Below are 19,618 nucleotides of genomic sequence, written 5' to 3'. Positions count from 1 at the left end.
ACCCTATATGCCAAGTTAAGTAGATCTTGTATTGGATGAATACATGTCCTTTAAGGATACAAGGGGGCATTATGACGATCAAGGGGGCATTGCGAAATCAATCATGGGAAATCAAAGAGTTGGAATTATAAACACATTTATGGGAGAATAGAAATACGCCAATTATAGTCAGACAGTTGGGTGATGCTACAAGAGAATATATAATGTGGGGGTGGTCTACTATAATGTACACCACTCTCCAAATCTTTGGTGAGAAAAATAGATCAAATCTACTGAATAGATTGCCAGATAGTGCTACAAGAGCTTTCAGGTCAATTACATATGTAAGGAGACTATCTGAGTTTGATTTGGAAAATATTCTCGACATGCAATGATCGAGTCCGCACATAAGACTTGGCAAAAGTAGTAGTTGGATGTCATGGTTGGTAGCTTACATGCAAGTACATGACAAGAAAACATAGAATGAGCGTATTGTGGGAAGTAGAGAGATAGCCATGCTCACATCAATAGTTGCTGACAAAAGAATAATATTTTAGTGGTGTTTTGGAATGAAGGGTGTAGAGTCAGATAAAAACCAAGAAAGGTATTATTTCATTGTATGTATTGCGCTATGTTAGCATATAGGCCTCAAATACATGATCAAATGATATTCCTAGGAGAAGATAAAGAATTGAGACTAAACGGTGCCTCCACTTGCAAGCAAGGTATTTTCTTGCAAAACTTTTCTTTAAAGCTCAAGATATGTGATAGGCATGCATATTACTCACGATCATAATTCACCACTGCCAAGTAAAGATAAGCTGCATGATAACGGCTCACGTCAATGACAACTAACAAGAAGGCCAGTTTGCAGTGAAGGTTTGGGTGGATATACATATACATGACAAGACGTCATAGTCCCTCCACAATGATGGACGATTGATGGGTCACAAGGTAATTGTTTTGTGTCATAAAACATGCCAAAATATTTTAGGGGCACACAAGGTTGTGTTGGGATTTTTTAAAATTATAGTACTACTCTTGATAGGTGTTTTTACCACATGAAGATGTGGTATCTCCCTACATGATTCACTACTACATAAGGATGTGCTACATAGATTCATAGCATAGGGTACCTGAATAATCGTAGACACACTATTAAAAAAAATTGGACTTTCTCGCTTCGTTTGGACTTTATTTTTGAATTGGTCACCTTCGCTCATAATAAACCTAAAAATTTCCCAAGGTTGTAAGTGGTAACCTCTACTCGATCCATCATGGGTAAATTTGGAAAAAAATGGATCACCCACACACAAATATGGTCTAATAAAGCTTAAAACATTGTGCACCTCCACTCAATATGCAATATATGGAAAGAGTTTGTTGAATTAAATATAGAGGGGGTTTATAGATACACCATTTGATTATATGGAAAGAGTTTGTTGAATTCAATATATAGGGGGTGTATAGATACACCATTTGATTGAATAATATATTTAAAGGTGGTGTAAAGATACACCATTTTTTAGGAACAAGGCATACAATATATTCTCCTATGCTTCTGAATCTCATTCATGTGATCAAGACTATGTATTTGTCCAAAGGCTACTGCTTCATTCTTCTTGTATAACACCACATCTAAACCCTATGTTAGGGTGAATATCTATAAAGTCAAGAAAATAAGATTAGCAACTACCCTAAAACCCAACAAATCTCTAATTTATAATATTTAACCCTAGAAATGCTCAATTTTTATATCAAATCAAGAACAAAACCATTCCTTATCCTTCCTAAAATCTAGACTCTAAAACCTAGATCGTAAATCCTAAATCCTAGATCTTGAAATCTTTAAAACCCTAAATCTTAGGCCCTAGACCTTAAACCCTAAACCCTAAACCCTAGACCTTGAGCCTTAGACCCTTAACCCTTGCTCCTAGACCCTAAAACCTAGACCTTAATCCCTAAACCCTAAATCCTAAACCCTATCCAAACCCTAAAATGCAAGCAATAATCTATAAAATATTTTGATTTAAGTAATAGGTTGGAGTGCACCCAACCCATTGCAACAGGTTGGGGGTGGAGGTTGGGTGGGGGTGCACCCAACCTATCAGTAAAAAATATTGATTTGAGAAACAGGATGAAGTGCACACAAGCTGTTGCTCAAATCATTATTTTTTACTGATTTGAGCAATATGTTGGGTGCACCTGAACCTAGTGCACCCAACTTGTTGCTCAAATCATTATTTTTACTGATTTGAGCAATAGGTTGGGTACACCCCCATCCTTTTGCTCAAATTAGTAAAAATACTAATTTGAGCAACAAGTTGGGTGCACCCCCAACCTCTTGCCTTACTCAAACCCAACTTCTTGCTCAAATCACTAAAAATATTGATTTGAGCAATAGGTTGGGTGCACCCCAATTGGGGGTTTGATTATTAGCTTTTTTTAATGAAAAGAATATCTATATTAATATTTATAATCGTCTATGAATATGGATAAAAAGAAATTTTACTTTTTTAAAATAGATATAATTTTATTTATTATATTAAATATTATTATACTTTATTATAATGAGTAGCATGACTTGTCTACAACATCTATGGGTTAGAAACCTGCTTCAAGTCTCAAGGTGGCCTTTAATTCTCAAATTGGATCTCAATTAGGACTTAGCATTTCTTTCAGTTGGGAAAAACGTGTTTTGTAGCATTGCTCTCTCTCTCTCTCTCTCTCTCTATACAATACATACATACATACAGATATATATATATATATATATATCAACATTGCTATGTTTTTTACTGAATTTACTAAATTTTAAATTTCAATGAAGCCTAAGTAGTGCCTTTACTCAATGAGAAAATGAGTTTCTTGAACCAATGCATCCATCTCTCTCTTTTGTTTGAAACTTGTGTGTGTGTGTGTGTGTGTGTGTGTGTGTGTGTGTAAAGTTAACAAAACTAACCTATAAGCTCCACTACATCATGTTCAAGATAAAAAGCCAAATGGTAGACATGACGAACGATCCTATGTACTAGTGGAGCATGTCCAAGATAAAAAGTCAAATGATAGACATGACGAATGGTCCTACGTATTTTATTTTATAGATAATATACACATTCTCCATCACTCAAGTTAACATAGACATCCCAATCACACTCATAGATCCCAAGCTCATAATAAGTTCCAAGTGTTAATCTCTAAAGTAAATGAAAATGTCATTACATTGACCTAAGCATTGTACACATATTCCTAGATGGCCCCAACATATTGTAGCTCCAAGAAAATCTGAGCAACCTTAAAGTGCTATTATTGCAATTTAAAAGTTGGCACAAAACTTTTGTGCAATAGACACATACTGAATAACCTAAGGATGATCCAATTAAGAAAATTGTATGTCATAAAGCATGTTTCCTGTTGATTTTTTGGGCAAATGAGTGAGTAGTTGTATGTAAGTTGACTATGGTGTTACTTTATTTGTGTGTGTCTATATGTGTGCATGTTTTTTGCCTACATACATGTATTTACATATATAATGATTGAGTCTCATATGTTTCCACATGTCCTCTTGGATTATCACTCACATAATTATTATCCACCTCCACCTCCATAATTAATAACTAGAGTTGCACATGTACACATATTCCTACATGGCACCACCATATTGTAGCTCCGAAAAAATCCGAGTAACCTTAAATTGCTATTATTGCAATTGAAAAGCTGGCACAAAAATTTTGTGCAATAGACACATATTGAATAACCCAAGGATGATCCAATTATGAAAATTGTTTGTCAATTTTGGGTTCCAATAAAATATCAAATAAGATGTACAAAGGTAATTTCAATCTCGCCACCATAGGTTGAAATATGGTCCAGCTTATGGCTCACACTTGTCATAACCTATTCAAACTAACTTTAAAGGTTGACACCTTGACACACAACAAAGTAACTTGCTCCTTTAAGTTGTTCGACTTGTAGCCTACAACCTTTATCACAAATAATTGAGCCTTCCCTCCACTATTGTCCGAATGAACTCCACCCCATAAGGAGCGTAGATATGTTGTGTTCATCAAATTCACATGCTTGGTATGCTCACATACATCTTGAATGGACTTTAATTTCTTTGCAACACCGATAGCATGTTGCATTGAAGATGAATGGCATCTAATGGTGTGTCCGCTTCTATAGGTGAATGATCCTGCCCTCCTTTGATGTCGTTGTTCACCTATGGACTTTAGATGCTATGTAATAGTGATGGTGCTCCACAAAGTGGAGAGCCCCATATCCTACAAAAGAAGTCCCACCCTTGAGGTTCTTACAAAAAGTGGATATGAAATCAATATAAGATTGAGATGCCCATATCTCATTTGTCTACGTGTGTTGAGAAATGATTGGTTATCTTTAAATAGGATGTTATCACAGCCTTATCACTAGGTTTAAGAAAAGCAATTTGAATTGCCAACAAATCGTGATGTCTTTGCAACCTTTTATGGGTTTGTAAAAAGCCTTGATGATAAAACCTCTCTTATGGAACTTACCTTGAGATTAATTACAACAGTTACTCCAATTGATAAAGAGATTTTGAGCAATATTTGGTTTATAAGCTTTCTTCCTAACCGACCATGTGATTAGAACACAAGTGTGTCAATCTGTTGTGGGGCATCAATTTCCATGATGAAAATATGTCTTCTAGTTTCCTTGGCTTTTTAATAGGAAATCACTTACCATGATGTGCCATGGACCTTAAACCTACCCACCATCTTGTAGTGTTTGAGTTGTCTGAAATTGTTGAAAACATTCAAATTCTTAATATGTTTTTCCTTCTTCAATAACAAAAATATTATTTGACCTTGATTGTATATATCTCCATTTTGTTTGGTGACCACTATAGTGACATTATGTTTTGTCTCTTTAGAGAGAGGTTACACACATAAGGGGTGATCATTGTGCTTCAAGGACAAATTCAAGTTTTTGGTGTAAAAATGCTCGAAAATTTTAACAAATTTAGCCTGCTCTTAGTTATCTAATTTTTTCCCAATCGGTTCAAACTGATTCACATTGTAAATGATTTGGATTCAATAGTCTGACCCACTTAGAAACATTACATGACTAAGCATTAAGTTTTTGTGCAAATACTTTGGCCATTTAAAACACAAATGCGTTAGGACTAGGTAATGAGAACTAATTGCATTCCTCTTATGGCTAAGGTTCATACACCTCTTTACATTTGACATTGAACGACATGGATTTTGAAAGGCTAAACTCTACCCTTAGTTCTAAGTGGATTCATATACTTGAGTGCCACAATTAAGACCCAGATCTGAAAATTTCTATAGATAGTATGCAATGTTGACCAACTTCATTTTAGTTGTAGTTAAGCATATGAATATAATTATTTTTTGATATCAAACAATCCCTTCTTTATAGACAAAATCCTCTTCCATAGAGTTTGCTCTCTTTGAGCATCTAAGAGCATGACTAGATTTCTCCTTTTGTATGCTCAATGGTAGCCTCTTGGTCTTTCACACTTAGGCCACCTTCTCCATGTGTTGCCTAGTAGTCGCTTGAGTCTCTTGCAATGTTTGAGTTCCATTCCATTAAACTGAATCCACTGCCTCTAGCATCATGCACCACCACCATTCGATGTTAAGATATAGCAATCCTGCTAGTGAATACAAAGTGGTTTGTGTTAAAGAAACTAGTGGAGTGTAACTTGTGGTGAATGTCATTGTAAATACAAAAGTCGCATTAATGTCCAACCTTCCAATTAGCATGGGGAGCCAAAGTTTCAAAGTTTCATGTGACACAAGGGAGAGAAACCCCAATCGCAGTTGCAAATTTTTTTGATTCTACAAGTAAACTTGGAGGAAGAGTACTTAATGTACTTCCTTGCCACTTTTGCCAACATAGCCTTCAAATAGTACAAACAAGTACCCAATGAGTACTTTGCCACATGAGAAACTTGAAAGCTATGTTCTAAATTTTTTACAGAGAGTTGCTATTAGAATCCCTATGAGTGTCAGATATTTGAAGTTGCAATACAATGCAAATAGTAGTGATGCTTAGCACTCTTATCATAGTGAAGCGGCTCATTATATGCATCAATTGCAACCATTCCAAAACCCACCCTTTATTTTCTTTGAGCACTTTACCTTGCCCTTCACTTTCCTCTCACCCTCTTGCATTTTTGCCCCTCTTCTCTTTCCTCTTGCCTCTTGCATTTTAGTTTGCCTTTTGCTTCCTGCCGTTCCTTTTCTTCTAGATCTCATTTTTTCTAGAGAAAAGAATTTTCTATTAATGCTTGAAAAAACAACCATACAAATCAGCTACTCCTAAGGCATTGATGGGAACATAATGAAGAAAATTAGCTGAAAAGAATGTGCACGTGCGTGCATAGAGAGAGAGAGAGAGAGAGAGAGAGAGAGAGAGAGAGAGAGAGAGAGAGAGAGAGAGAGAGAGCACAAGAAACAATGAGACATGGGTTTCCTTAGCTCATCAGACTATTTCTTGAATGCTATAATGAGACATGGTAGCTCATCAGACTGTTTCTTGAATGCTATAAAATACAAACACCAGAAAGGTTTAGATTACTCCAAAACTATCCAGCATTTATAGTCTATTTGTTTCTTGAACCTTTGACAAGGCCAAGATAGGAAAATCGTAGTACAAGAAGTCTCTAGGAAGTAGCTGGTCTTAATACACATTGTGACCTTTTCATTCGAGCATAGCTACAAGATTCGCATGACTGCTATAGGCATTCGAGTGGGAGCACGGAAGTACCTTTCTAGGCCATGTGTGAGTTCATGTAAATAAATATCTTTGGAGACTATGTTGCCACCTCCCTTGCCCATTGAAGTCGTGTAAGATATGGGTGGATGAGTGAGAGAGAGAGAGAGAGAGAGAGAGAGAGAGAGAGAGATGCATCCGCAAACAAAGATGCAAAATGTTATGAGCTCAGAGCATTTTCTACTAGACCTGCTGCTAGGGCCTCTTTGTACTCTTTTTGAACCGCAGCTGCTAGGTCCAATTCTCCATTTCTTTGCAAACCTTTCAGGAGAATACCATATGTCACCTGACAAGGTAAAAACCCTTCTTTCTTAAATTGATCATACAAATCCATAGCTCTCTTCGAGTTTTTTGTGCATAGATATGCACATACAACTTCTAAACAGAAACGTGGATGGGGCTCTAGCCCTTCTTCCTGTGAGATTGTAAATAATTTGTCAACTTCCTCAACCATATTGTTCCGACCTAATGTTGCAATCATGAGTGAGTAAAGAGCAACATCTGGCTTGTACCAAATTTCGTTTCTAACAACATCAAAGACCTGGAACAAATACAAAAGTAAAATTCAAAAAACACTGCCACTATCAATTACAAGTACATCAATTGTTCATTTTACAAGGTTTGAATTCTATAAAGCATGACTACTCAGATCCTATCCTAGCCCAAGCAATTTTCCCACTGAGCTAGTTCAGTTCAATTATATTGACTGCTTCAATAATTCATATTTTCAAACATATGCAACTGTGAAACCATCTTACTCTAGTACGTCCTACAATTCTTATTTTCCTTTTCCAGTAGTATATCACACGCACAACATTCTCAACACCAAGTCCTAGAATTTCATAATGCAGTTGGTCAACATTGCTAGCCCAAATTATCTAGAAACGAGATATCAAAAGACTAATTTGGTTGAACTATAGATTCAACTATTGTAACTCCCAGAACTTAAAATAAAGATAAGCACACGAAAATAGATAGGAGCCAGCTCAGCAATCATCAAGCAAATCTGTAAGATAAATAAATGTTTAATGGATATAAAATGAATTAGAGGCGATAAAACTACCCCAAATTCACAAGAAGTCTCTAACACACTGGTCAAACTAGTTCCATATAGGCTGCCCTACCCAAGGTATTACAATAGCTGCACCAAAATTGTCAAGGTACAATAGCACTCTAAGCTGCTCTGTGCTACTCAATGACTATTTAGGAGGAAAGCCCCTTTTGGCTAGCTATAGATAGGCCCACTGGCTGAAACCTTGGCCGACTGAGCAGTTAGGGCACCTCACCTCAAACACACATAGTTTCATCTAATTGACTAGCACATGGCTAGCCACTATTTACATGGCTTCTAAGTGGGGCTCCCCTTGGTCCATGGTACCTCATCAGAGTGAAGCTCCAACAAACTGCGTCGAAGGCCGCTATGCTTAGCTGAAACTGAGCATGCAGAGGATAACCTTCCCCAAAAAATCATACACTAATCGCTCCCCAAACCTAAAATGACAATAGATTACATGATGCCTTCCACAGTTCTAATAATGAGCCAACTCTAGCTTACACTTGTGTTACCACTACTTCAGTCCTAGTCTCTTTGTAGAGTCCAGATCTAGAATCTAACACCTCAGTTGTATAGGTTTTGGGGCCATATAGTAAAATGCAAGGTACATGCACTCCCTTGAAAAAGCATCTGAAAAACAATCTTTAAAGTTCACAAGAAACTGAAATTTATCATTGTCTGCATCATTCATTTCAACATGCATATCATTTTCTTTTTCTTTTACAAAAACCATGTATGCGAAAATTGTAGACTTTATTGCTTTACCACATGTAACATCAGATACAATGGGAATAGTTTCCCCTTTATTCCTAGCAACTAAACGCTGGTTTTTTTCTTTATGGATAAAACTCAGCACCCTCTCAGGGTATTCTATCTTTACTTCCTTTTGATGGAACCACGGTGTACCAAGTACAACATCAATTAAGAAGTCCTCATGATCTATATAACTCTGTACATGGACACGAAGCTTTCTAATCAAAGGAGTGACTTGCACTCGATCCCCAGGGAACATCTGATCAATATCAAGAGCTCTGCCTAGCTCTTCAATTTTAATCCCTAATCTCAGGGCTAAGTCTACAAATATGACATTGTCTGTAGACCCTGGATCAAATAGGATTAATGCTTGCTGATCTCTTATCTTTCCCATGATAGCAAAACCTCTTTTTCCTTTGGGTGTTAGAAATGACCCAACAGAGGATACGCACAACGAAAGACTGGTAGTAATGCCCAGGAGCTCACACAGTGTGGTGTGGGGTGTGGAATCACAAACTTCTTCAACTTATGTGCATAGAATAGATGTGCAGACTCATCAATAGACAATGAACTAACTAGATAGAGAAACCACCAAAATAATATATTTCCATCCAAAGCTATGGACACAGTACAAAAGAGATAGATCCAGAGTCCCACCAATGGTGTGGTCCTCTGATCTTACCACAAGGTACTTCTCCTATGTGCTGGCTATCTCTAGACTCGAGCCTGTGTGCTCCACCTCGAGCGTCTGTAGACTTTCTATCCAGAATGGTTCTCTCTACCTTACTGCTCGTAGATCAGCCTAGGTAGGCAGCCCTTTCTCAGCTTTGTCTGTAGCTTCTATGTGCCTCCTTCACCTCTTGGATGTAGGCCCAAAAAAGGTCCTCCTACTGCTTCAATCTGTTGGTGGTTGGGTTCTCCAAAAAATATGATTATCACAACAACTTGTTGCCCTAGAAGACAGCCAAGGTCCAGCCTCTAGGGAACTTAGTCTGCAGCTCACCTTCCACTCTCCTTCATCCCCAGTGTGAGGCCCAAGGGAGTGGCTTCTAGCTGCTCATGTCTCTACTCCTGCTCTGGCTGAATGTTGCTCTGGCTGAATGTTGCTCTAGCTACTCATGTCTGGTTGAATGTTGGATATGAAATGAGGCCCAAGATCTCTCCTTTTATAGGGCTCAAGGCTCCCTTGAACCAACCGACCAGCCATCCCTACTTGGGCCGACTGGCTGGTTTATAGCAGCCCTAACCAACCGACTAGTTGGTTGGCTGGTTGGCTTCCTATCCAGCCCTATTTAGAGCTATTTGTTGGTCCTTTGTTCCATGCAAGGCCTAGACCCTTAGGACTGCTTACCCTGCTACCTACCAGCCCTACTTGCAGGCCATAGACCTACCCATATACGTTGTCAAGGACCCCGTCATGCAAGTGTCTCTTCTTCTGGATCACCACGCAATCATGCTCCTCATCAAATCCTTTCTGCTAGGGCAGATCCAAGACATCCTGTCCCTGCCATCTCCCTTTCACAAAGGTGTCTTCTGATGCAGCCATGCTGATGTCTCCATGCCTCCAAGGATCTGCACAGTCCTGCACAGCCATGTGTCATCACCCATACCTATCCCGTACTGTTCCTTTAGGGATCCTCCTCTATTGGCTGTGAGGTGCTACCCATGTGCAGCCCCCTCCCTCTCTTCTTTGAGCATCTTCTGCCCTAGGTCTCTCTCCCCCATGCTCTCCTCATATGGGGGCTTACAGATGGGGAGGTGACCATTCCAACATTGGGTCTAAGGTACTACCCAAAACATCTGGGAGTGCTCCCACCATTGGTCTCGGTGGTACTTGTGGCTTTTTTTGCTCCTTAGAACCCGAAGGCTTCTCAGGGCACTGGGCAGCCATATGCCCCTCTTTCCCACATCTAAAGCATTTCCCATCTCTGTAAAATTCAGCTATCTGTACATGTCTTTGAGAACTGAGTACCCCTCGGCTTCTGAGGCTGAAACCCTTTCTTCTCAACCTCGAGATACTCTTTCTTTTCTCATTTTGAGAAATCAGGTATCTTTCTTTCAGTATCTCTTGCTTGCAAGGATGGCACTATGGCTGGGTCTTGCATCTGCATGAGACTGGCTACTGAAGCTGAATGCATAATGTTTTGGATGCTCTTCAACCTCTGAGTATTCACCACTGCCTGAATTTTTGAATTGAGACCTGTCCTGTACTCTCAGTTGGATTCTTTGGAGATCTTTTTGAAAGGTGCAACTTGCAAATAAGCATCCCAAAACTTTTGATTGTACACCTCTATTGTGTCTCCTACATCCATATGAAAATTGTCCCAACCTTGAAGGACATGATCTCTGAATTGTTTAGGCATGAACTGCTAGTAGAAGGCTCTCTTGAAGCTCTTCTACCTCTTTGGGGCTGACCCATATGTGGTCTGTGCACTCCACTGTACACTAGCTGTCCCTGGCAAGTGCAAGCTAACCATTCTCAACTGGGAGGATTCAAAAAAGTTTTATGTACCAAATGCAGCATCAAACTGCCTGATGAACTGCATTGCCTTCTCTATATGACCATATTGACCATTAAAGGTAATAAACCTGATAGATTTACCTCCATCTTTGAACTCGTCCTGGAATAGTTGCTCTTCCTAGACCTCTTGTATTTCCTTCTTTTCCAGGATGGTTTAACTGATGAAGAAGAAGATACAGAAGTTGAGCTTGAAGTAGACAGTGAAGGGCTTGGAGATCGGTGATGATGCCTCGATCTCTTCCTGCTATGAGACTGTCCCCTATGAGATCCCTCTCTCTTGGGCTGTGCACGAGAGTGTACCTCTGGCATTGGCACATCATAAGCTGCACTAGGCATAGTTTTTGCTTGAAACAGATGTTGAGCTCTTGGATCCCTTCTGAGTTTTTCCATCTCCTGCATATGAATGCATACCATCTGCTCAAACTCTTGCTGAGTTTGCTGCACAATTCCTTGTCATGGATGTGCATCCCTATTTTGTGAATCCCGCTAGATAGGTGATTGAGCCATCTTTCTACAACTTGTATGAGATCTGCAAGCTCTCACACACACTTTGGATGCAACTGATGCATCAGCCTTTGCTTTTCAAAGAGAAAATACCTCAACTAGAGGTGTATTGCATTCACACGTGCTAGTGCCGGGCTATCAACTCAAAGCATAAACCCACAAGGTTGCTAAAAGTATCAACAACTGTGTTGACCCTTTCTCAGAATGCATCTAGTTTCCCTTCTCTGTGCACAAAGGCATGCCTTTCTTTACTTGTGCAAATCTCTTATTTTACTGATTTTCTGTTGTTTTACTGACAAGAAAAAGTCTGACAAGTAGGTGGAAACTGATGGCAGAAACAGTCTCTAGAACTATCTTTTTTTTTTTTTTTGAGACAGTAACTTGATAAGTAACTAGCGGGTTACACTAAGGAGACTGACTGGTTCTGGTCTGGTTGGTAACTAGACCTCTAACCAGATTAACTAGATTTTGAAGTAGCTGAACTAGACTGGAATCTGGCTAGCTGAACCAGACTGAGATTCTAGTTAGCTGGACCAGTCTAGACTCTCTAACCAGAGTCTAAATCAGTGAGATTGAGTTCCCTTGAGTAGATTGGTCTGGTTAGATCAAATTGACTGGACCTTTAACCAAGGTCAACAAAGCCATGGTTGACTAACTGTAGTTAATCTTGACAGGAGTTGCTCTGACCCAGGTCTACCACCTAGCTCCCACGTGTCCTACCATATCATCACCCTACATGTGCTACCACGTCAGCATTAGCTCCCACTGCCACGTCAGCATCCACACTTGTCTGCCACATCAGCTAGACCTACGTGGCTGTATGCCACATCACAAAAGCCACATAGCTTTGTGCATGCCATGTGTATGCCTGTGCCACATCATCATGTATGTGTCACTGCCATGCCATCTGCCCTGCTGGCTCCCACATGTACGCCACATCGTCTCTACATAGGTGCCTCTGCTTTGTGTCACACCTATGCACCCGCTTGCTTGCACCCCTGGGTGGAGGCGTTTCTCTGTGTAAAGGCATCGAACATCAATCATATGCTGAACGCAAAGGACCGCGAGTCTACGTATGTCTTTCACCTGTTTTGTCGTTTGGTTCGTCGTTCATGTCCCGCAACACTTCAGCGCCTTGATGCTACCCCACGCAGGCTACGCACTATCTTATGCACAAGAAATGCCCGAACTAATGGTCTTTGTCCACATCACTGGGCCTTTAGTTAGTTGGCATGCTAGAGCAGAGGGTCTACATTCAAGTGCTTTGACGAAAACTTGTCAGTAAGTAGATGCGAGCCTACCCATTGATTTCTCTTAGAAAAGAGAATTTATCAAAAAAAATGCGGACGCTCAAAGCTCCATGTTAGGCCCCTGTGCTCTCCACAGACCAGGGTATTCCTTCACTTGAATTGTCACCTTCTTAAGAAAGAGGGTGAGCCTGAAACGTTGTGATACCAATTGAAACCAAGTTTCAAACATCTCTCAAACATCTCTCTTTCTGTCTCTCTCTCAATTCCTCTCTGTGCAAAACATTAGGGCCCATGACAACATGTCGGGCTGGACCCCCCCAAAGGTCTTTATTCATGAAAGAGAATCTAAATACAAAGTTCAACGTAGAGCTGTGTTACAGAAATTCAAAACGTGAATTGTTTTACAAGAGCTCATGGCTCATTCATTTGGCAAGTTTCCACTTATCTAATTTCTAGCCTAGTTCTAATCCCATGTCCATGGGTAAGGTCTTTTGGGGCCTTCTTAGCACTTGGTCACACGAATAGCTCCTAAATGCCCAAGTCTAGAACCTTTCTTTTATAATTATGTAAAACAAGGAAAATTGATTGTTCTAGCAGCAACAACAGGAGCTACTGCAATGAGACTAAGTCGATTAGCAACTACTGTTCATCATCAGTTTCCTCTACGAAAGAGACACGATATGTTTTGTGCCTCCTTACTAGTGTCAGACGAACGATACATAGAATTGCAAAATGTGGAAATCATAATAATTGATGAGATCTCAATGATGGCATGCCAAACATTAAACACAGTAATCAGACAACTGTGCGAAACTTGCAAGCAAACAATGCTCACCCAGTACAGCCACCATATCGGGCTTCAAAAGACATGTTATTTTGGTGTCGAATATGGCAGCGACATGGTCGGCGTCCACCTTTGCCCTTTTAAGCTCCCGAACAATCACAAAGATTCATTGGAGAGGATTCTTCCTTTCCAAAGAGGACCCCTGGCCTTGTCGGGGTTCTGGAGCTACAGACAACGTGCAAGGGAACCCTAGAAGAAGATGGCAAGCTTCTTACATGCCCAATATTCCAAACTTGGGGGGGAGATCTGAGGCAGGACAGTGGATTACCACAGTCTATAGGGACAACATGATTCATGTGTAAGCCAAGCTTCTCCTTCTCCTCTTGTTGGTTAATAAGTAGACCTACCTAGCCTTTGGCACATACAAAGAGTGTTATCTTTATCATAGAGCTTTAAGTCTTTCATTTCCCACCTAATTGTGCTTCCCACCGCATCTCCAAGTTTCCATGTATCCATTGTTGAAAAACCAATTTGCACACCTTGACACAAGCCACCTGCATCATTGTTAAATACTGTATCGCGTGCAAGAATAGTGCCACTAATCCTAAGCTCCACCATACCATTATTGTTGAGCATATTGCCTACAAATTGTTCGTGTGTCCAAAATCGTTCTTTTATATAATTCAACTCTGTGTGTGTGTTGGGGGGGGGGGGTCTCTCTCAACAGGGGACAAAAGTATAAGGGTGGTTCTAAAATCAATCTCTATCTTTCATTCCCGATGGAGGATGAAGCTTTAGGATCGAGCCGATCTTGATCTCTCATGCGTGGTGGATGATAAAAGTTCAAGATCGGTTTTAAAACTAATCTTCATCTCTCATGTCCGATGGAGGATTAAACTGATGTTGCTATCTTATACCTCATGGAGGATAAAAGTTCAATAATTGTTTTAAAACTGATTTCAATCCCTTATGTTTGATGAAGGATAAAATTTCAAGAATGGTTTTCAAACCGATCTTAGTCCCTCATGCCTGATGGAGGATAAAGGTTTAAGATTGGTATCAAAATTGATCTTGGCCTCTCCTATCCTATGGAGGATGAGGCCAAGATCGGTTCTAGGACTCCCATGTGTGCTGAAGGATAAAAGTTGAAGATCAAATTTAAACCGATCTTGGTCTCAAGTGCTAGATGGAGGCTGAAAATTTAAAATCGATCTCAATCTTGATCTCTCATATTTGACAAACGATACAAGTTTGAGATCGTTGTAAAACCAATCTTGGCCTCCATCATGTCATTTGGAGGATGAAGCCAAATTCCGTTTTAAAACCAATCTTCGAACCTCATGCGCGGTGGAGGATAAAAGTTCAAGATCGATTATGAAAGCGATCTTGATCTCTCATGACAAAAGACTGAGGAAAGGATGAGATCATGGCCTTCATCATGTCCTGTGGAGCATGAAACCAAGCTTGGTTTTAAAACCGATCTTTGTCTGTCATCATGGGAAGGTTTTTAAAACCGATCTTGGACTCTCATGTGTGGTGAAGGACACTCCCCTAACACCCCCACCCCGGAGCTGATCCTTTGAAGTAGTCTTGGGATAGTTGTATCGACGAAACCTAACAGAGGTGCTGTTGCGGTGTGTTCCACCTCATGATCAGGAGGCAATGCTAATGGAAGCCCATTGCAGGGTTTTGGGTGGCAATTTTACGAGCGAAGTCACTGCAAAGAAAGTTTTGTAGTCAAGTTTATGGTGGCCAACCATGCAGAAGGATGCCCGATGGTTTGCAAAAAGTTGCGACCTTTGCCAACGGTTGGGCCAGCCCCACTGATCGAGATCGCATGCCACATAACCCCATATTGCCTCTGGAGCCATTTCAGAAATGGGGCCTGGATTTCATGGGTCCATTAAGGCTCGCAACTACCCACACAAGGAATTGTTATACTCTGGTAGCCAGATTATTGTACAAAATGGGTGGAAGCTTGGGCTTTACGGGACAATACCACAAAGTCGGTCGCAAAATGCCTATACTGCAATGTGTTCACTCGGTTCGAGTGCCCAATTGAGATTGTCAGTGACAAGGGGACTCACTTTGTCAATAAGGTCATTAAGCGAATGAATTCTTTTTATATGGTGATTCACAAGAAGTCTTCTCGTATTATCCACAGGCGAATGGATTGGCAGAGTCTACAAATCATACTTTCAAGCAGATTATGTCACTATTGGTGAATGAGTACCACATGGATTGGGATGAGAAGTTACTGGCAACATTATGGGCTTACCACACATCATTCAAGGTGGCCATGGGGTTGACTCCTTTTCAATTGGCATTTGGGCTGGAAGCAATCACGTCGATCGAGCATATTGTTCCGAGTCTGAGGATTGTGGTGGACATGCTTCTTCCCATTGGTATGGGTACCTTCTTCAGGTTCATGCGCTTTCCCACAGCTTCCGCAGGAAGAGTAGGGTATTCTCAGTATGCAGGGTTCCAAGGCTATTTGTCACCTACTGATATATCAAGGTTTTCATTGTAGTATACGTGTAGCTTAGGACCTTGAGTTGTATTCCGGTGAGAGATGTAGGCTTAAGTGTGGTAAGAAAACATAGTGCATGCATGTGCGAAAGGAATGTAGATCATCATGGTTGAGGTAATGAAGGTTTTCACCTTCATTAGGGTTTGCAGGGTTTAGGAGGAGTTTAAGGGTTAGAAGGAGATTCCAAGGTTTAGAAGGAGGTTCCAAGTTTAGAAGGAGGTTCCAAGGTTTAGAAGGAGGTTCCAGGGTTTAGAAGGAGGCTCCAAGGTTTAGAAGAGTTTCCAGGGTTGGAAGGAGGTTCCAAGGTTTAGAGTAGAGTACATGGTGGAGAACTCGTCTCCCTCGTAGATCATGGAGGTTAAGGGTTGAGGAACTAAGGGCTTAGAGGGAGCATAGAAGTGGGAGAGGAAGAAGGTGTAAGAGCATGGGGAAAAAAGACAGAGGAGGGAGGAGGAGGAGGAGGAGGAGGAGGGAGGAGGAGGAGGAGGAGGAGGAGGAGGGAGGAGGAGGAGGAGAAGGGAGGAGAGGGAGATGGGTTGCAAGGTTGGAGGAGAGGGGAGGAGGAGTTGCAAGGTTAGGACATGCTTTTGGATGTGGAGTGCAAGGAAGCATGGACACTTGAGACAACTGCTTGGAATACCAAAGTAGTACTCAACACAATGCCCCAAATAGTGTGGGCTCCATTCCATTATGGGGTATTTATACAAGTTGGAGAGCTTCTCTCTCTACATGTAGGAATTGTAAGACATTCTGTCTCTACATGTAGAACTTGCATATAGAAGTTGCATGTAGGAGTTGCATGTAGAACTCGCATGTTGCATGTTGCATGTAGGAGTTGCATATGTAGAACTCACATGTAGAACATGCATGTAGGAATCAGATGTAGGACTTGCATGTAGGACTTGCATGTAGAAGTTGCAAGTAGAACATGCATGTAGGAATTGCATGTAGGACTTGCATGTAGGAGGTGCATGTAGAACTCACATGTAGGAATCGCAAGTAGAACTTGCATGTTGAGGATTCCTAAGAGAGATTATTCCTAGCCTTATGCAAGTATAAGTGGAGCTTTGCCGCTACTCTACACACACATTCTATACTACCTAAGTCCATGTTGGCACAAAGACAACATACTCCCGAATCCATTTTATTACCCATCCTCGAGTTATGGCTTATTGTGAGCATGTAGCTGGTTGCCATGCCTTTAGCCTAGTGGCTGTGGAACTTGTGTCATGCCAGTCGATCCTACTATAAAGCCTTGTCACCATACAATTTTTGCTCAATTTCTAGGTAGCCTGTATCCACCTACTATAAAGCCTTGTCATACAAATTTTGCTCAATTTCTAGGTAGCCTGTATCCACCATTTGTTCAAACAAAGATATGTGGCATGCTTCTAAGAAATTCACTCTTTGATAGAGTCGGCTTGTAATATGAGCATCAACCCGTTCATTGGGATTGAAACTGAGTGGAGGCAAATGGCCATTGAGGTAACATGGGACCTCCAGAATGTATTCCAATGTTTTGCAAAAGATAGCACTTAGGCAAAGCAAGCGATCAACGTTGCCACGCATTATTTGCTCATGCTACTAAAATGCTCAGATCATTGTGCCTTGGATATTCTATTCTACACCAGAGTATGGTTCGGCCAATTAATGGTGCGACCTTCATCCAAAGTGTGTATGTTGGCTTCCCATTTTTTACGTCGTGGAACTGCATAGAACTTGGGATGGGTTCTGAGACATGGACGTGCACGTAGGTACTCTTTCAAGAAGATTACATCAAAGAGCTTGGGACGGGTCCAATCAGGTTGTGGATCCAACTTGCTTATCCAATCTTCACTAATTTGACACTAACGAAAGTTGGTAGGGAAGTTGTCTAGGGTCCATCCACCTCATGTTTTCATATCAGGATGTGCCTCCACCTCCGCCAAGCAATGAGCAACCAAGCTCATCCACATCAGCTCCCGAGCCTCAAATAAAAGAAGCTCCATACCCAAATGCAGAAGTGGAGAAGGATCATTTTCAGGCACTTCAACAATGGGTACATAAGAAACAAGCTCAATATGAGGCTGAGAAACAAGCTCAAGACCCAATCCATGACTTAGCCCCACAAAGTATTGATACTATACTCGAGCCTCTATTCCAACAATAGACTCCACAACATAATGTACCGCCATGTCAACTTGAAGGAGCCACACTCTCTAGCATCTTGAGTTGCCCTGTGTCAATTCCCATCGGAATCCTCCTACGGAATTGTCCCAGTCTTTAGGAGAGTTTCAAAAGATGGATTGAACTCACAAATCCCGCTCCACCTATGGACGACATCGAAGATATCCCTGTGCGGATGGGTGAGAGAGATGACATACGCAACATTACTGTGCCTTTGATCCACAAGGCATATAATGAAGTCCAAGCCATAGTGGATGGTGGAGCAGGTGCAAATGTCTTATCAAAGGAGCTCTACGATGAATGGGGTCTCCCACCAATGCAAAAGGCTAATTTCAACATACGCCTTTCAGGATGATTCATGAGCTAAACCCTTGGGAATAGTGAATGGCATGTCCACAAAGGTCACAGGAGTCTACTTTTCCCTTCAATTCACAATCGTGGATCTTCCCAAAAAATCCTATCAAATCTTACTAGGATGTCCTTGGTTACGGGAAGCATCAGTCCTCCATGACTGGGGAACTGATAGACTGACAATCCAGAATCGTGACACCACAGTCAGGGTGAATGTGGGGATAGGAGCTATAAAACCAAAGTGCCTAGAGCATTGGATGACACGTCTTCAACGACAATCTCAAGCTAATCAGCTCCCCTACAATAGCATGCCATAGTAGGTGATTCACAAAGCAATGTCAATAATTGGATACAAACATTGGCAACCATCGACAACTGCCATTCATTAGACCCCATCTTCTTACAGATAGATGCTAAGGTGCTACAAGTAGATCCTCCACTCACACATGAAGAACCAATCGATCTATAGGTGCCATTCTTTATGGGCTGACCTCAAGTGGGATAATGAACCTGAAGAAGTTACCCATACCAATGATGACTCCGATTTTCCGTGGGACCTTGAAACAGAGGCTCAGAATGCTGAAATTGATGATCAAATCTTTGATAATGACTTAGCCATCCTGCATCCCTAATGGCAGTCGAGCTCCCAAAAGTTGAACCTCCAAAGTTGAATAACAGCAGAAGATCTTGCAAGAAAGCTAAAGGAGGAAATCACAGAAAAGCTAAGGCCGAACACCAATGAATTCGAACGAGTCCAAACAAGGATCATCTCAAAAGATGGATTCATGCTAGAGGGCTCTATCCTAACTTCTTAGCTTTGTAGGAAGTCAAAATTGGAGGTTCGAAGTTAAAGATGGCGACTGAACTAGATTGACGACAAGAGAATGTGATTCTGTACTGAACACAAAGCGGGTAGAGGAGGCAGTTTTGGGCATTGCCAAGC

At 40.9% G+C, this 19,618-nt stretch overlaps 1 protein-coding gene across 2 annotated transcripts in view; it reads right to left on the bottom strand.

Annotated features, from left to right (window-relative positions):
• LOC147905674 (protein THYLAKOID ASSEMBLY 8-like, chloroplastic) overlaps positions 1-13,991 on the bottom strand; it is a 156,292-nt gene extending 142,301 nt beyond the window's left edge. For both annotated transcript variants that reach the window (XM_087381206.1, XM_087381215.1), the window contains exon 1: positions 13,895-13,991. In XM_087381206.1, the coding sequence (XP_087237332.1) occupies positions 13,895-13,984 (90 nt within the window). In that variant the 5' untranslated portion in view covers positions 13,985-13,991. The remainder of the gene's footprint in view (positions 1-13,894) is intronic.
• Positions 13,992-19,618: the final 5,627 nt, after the last annotated feature.

The sequence above is a fragment of the Dipteris shenzhenensis genome, chromosome 1 (assembly GCF_047967505.1).
Source record: "Dipteris shenzhenensis isolate YYH24624 ecotype China chromosome 1, Dip_SZ_1.0, whole genome shotgun sequence".
Taxonomy (NCBI): domain Eukaryota; kingdom Viridiplantae; phylum Streptophyta; class Polypodiopsida; order Gleicheniales; family Dipteridaceae; genus Dipteris; species Dipteris shenzhenensis.
This window is presented reverse-complemented; position numbering and strand designations above follow the sequence as displayed.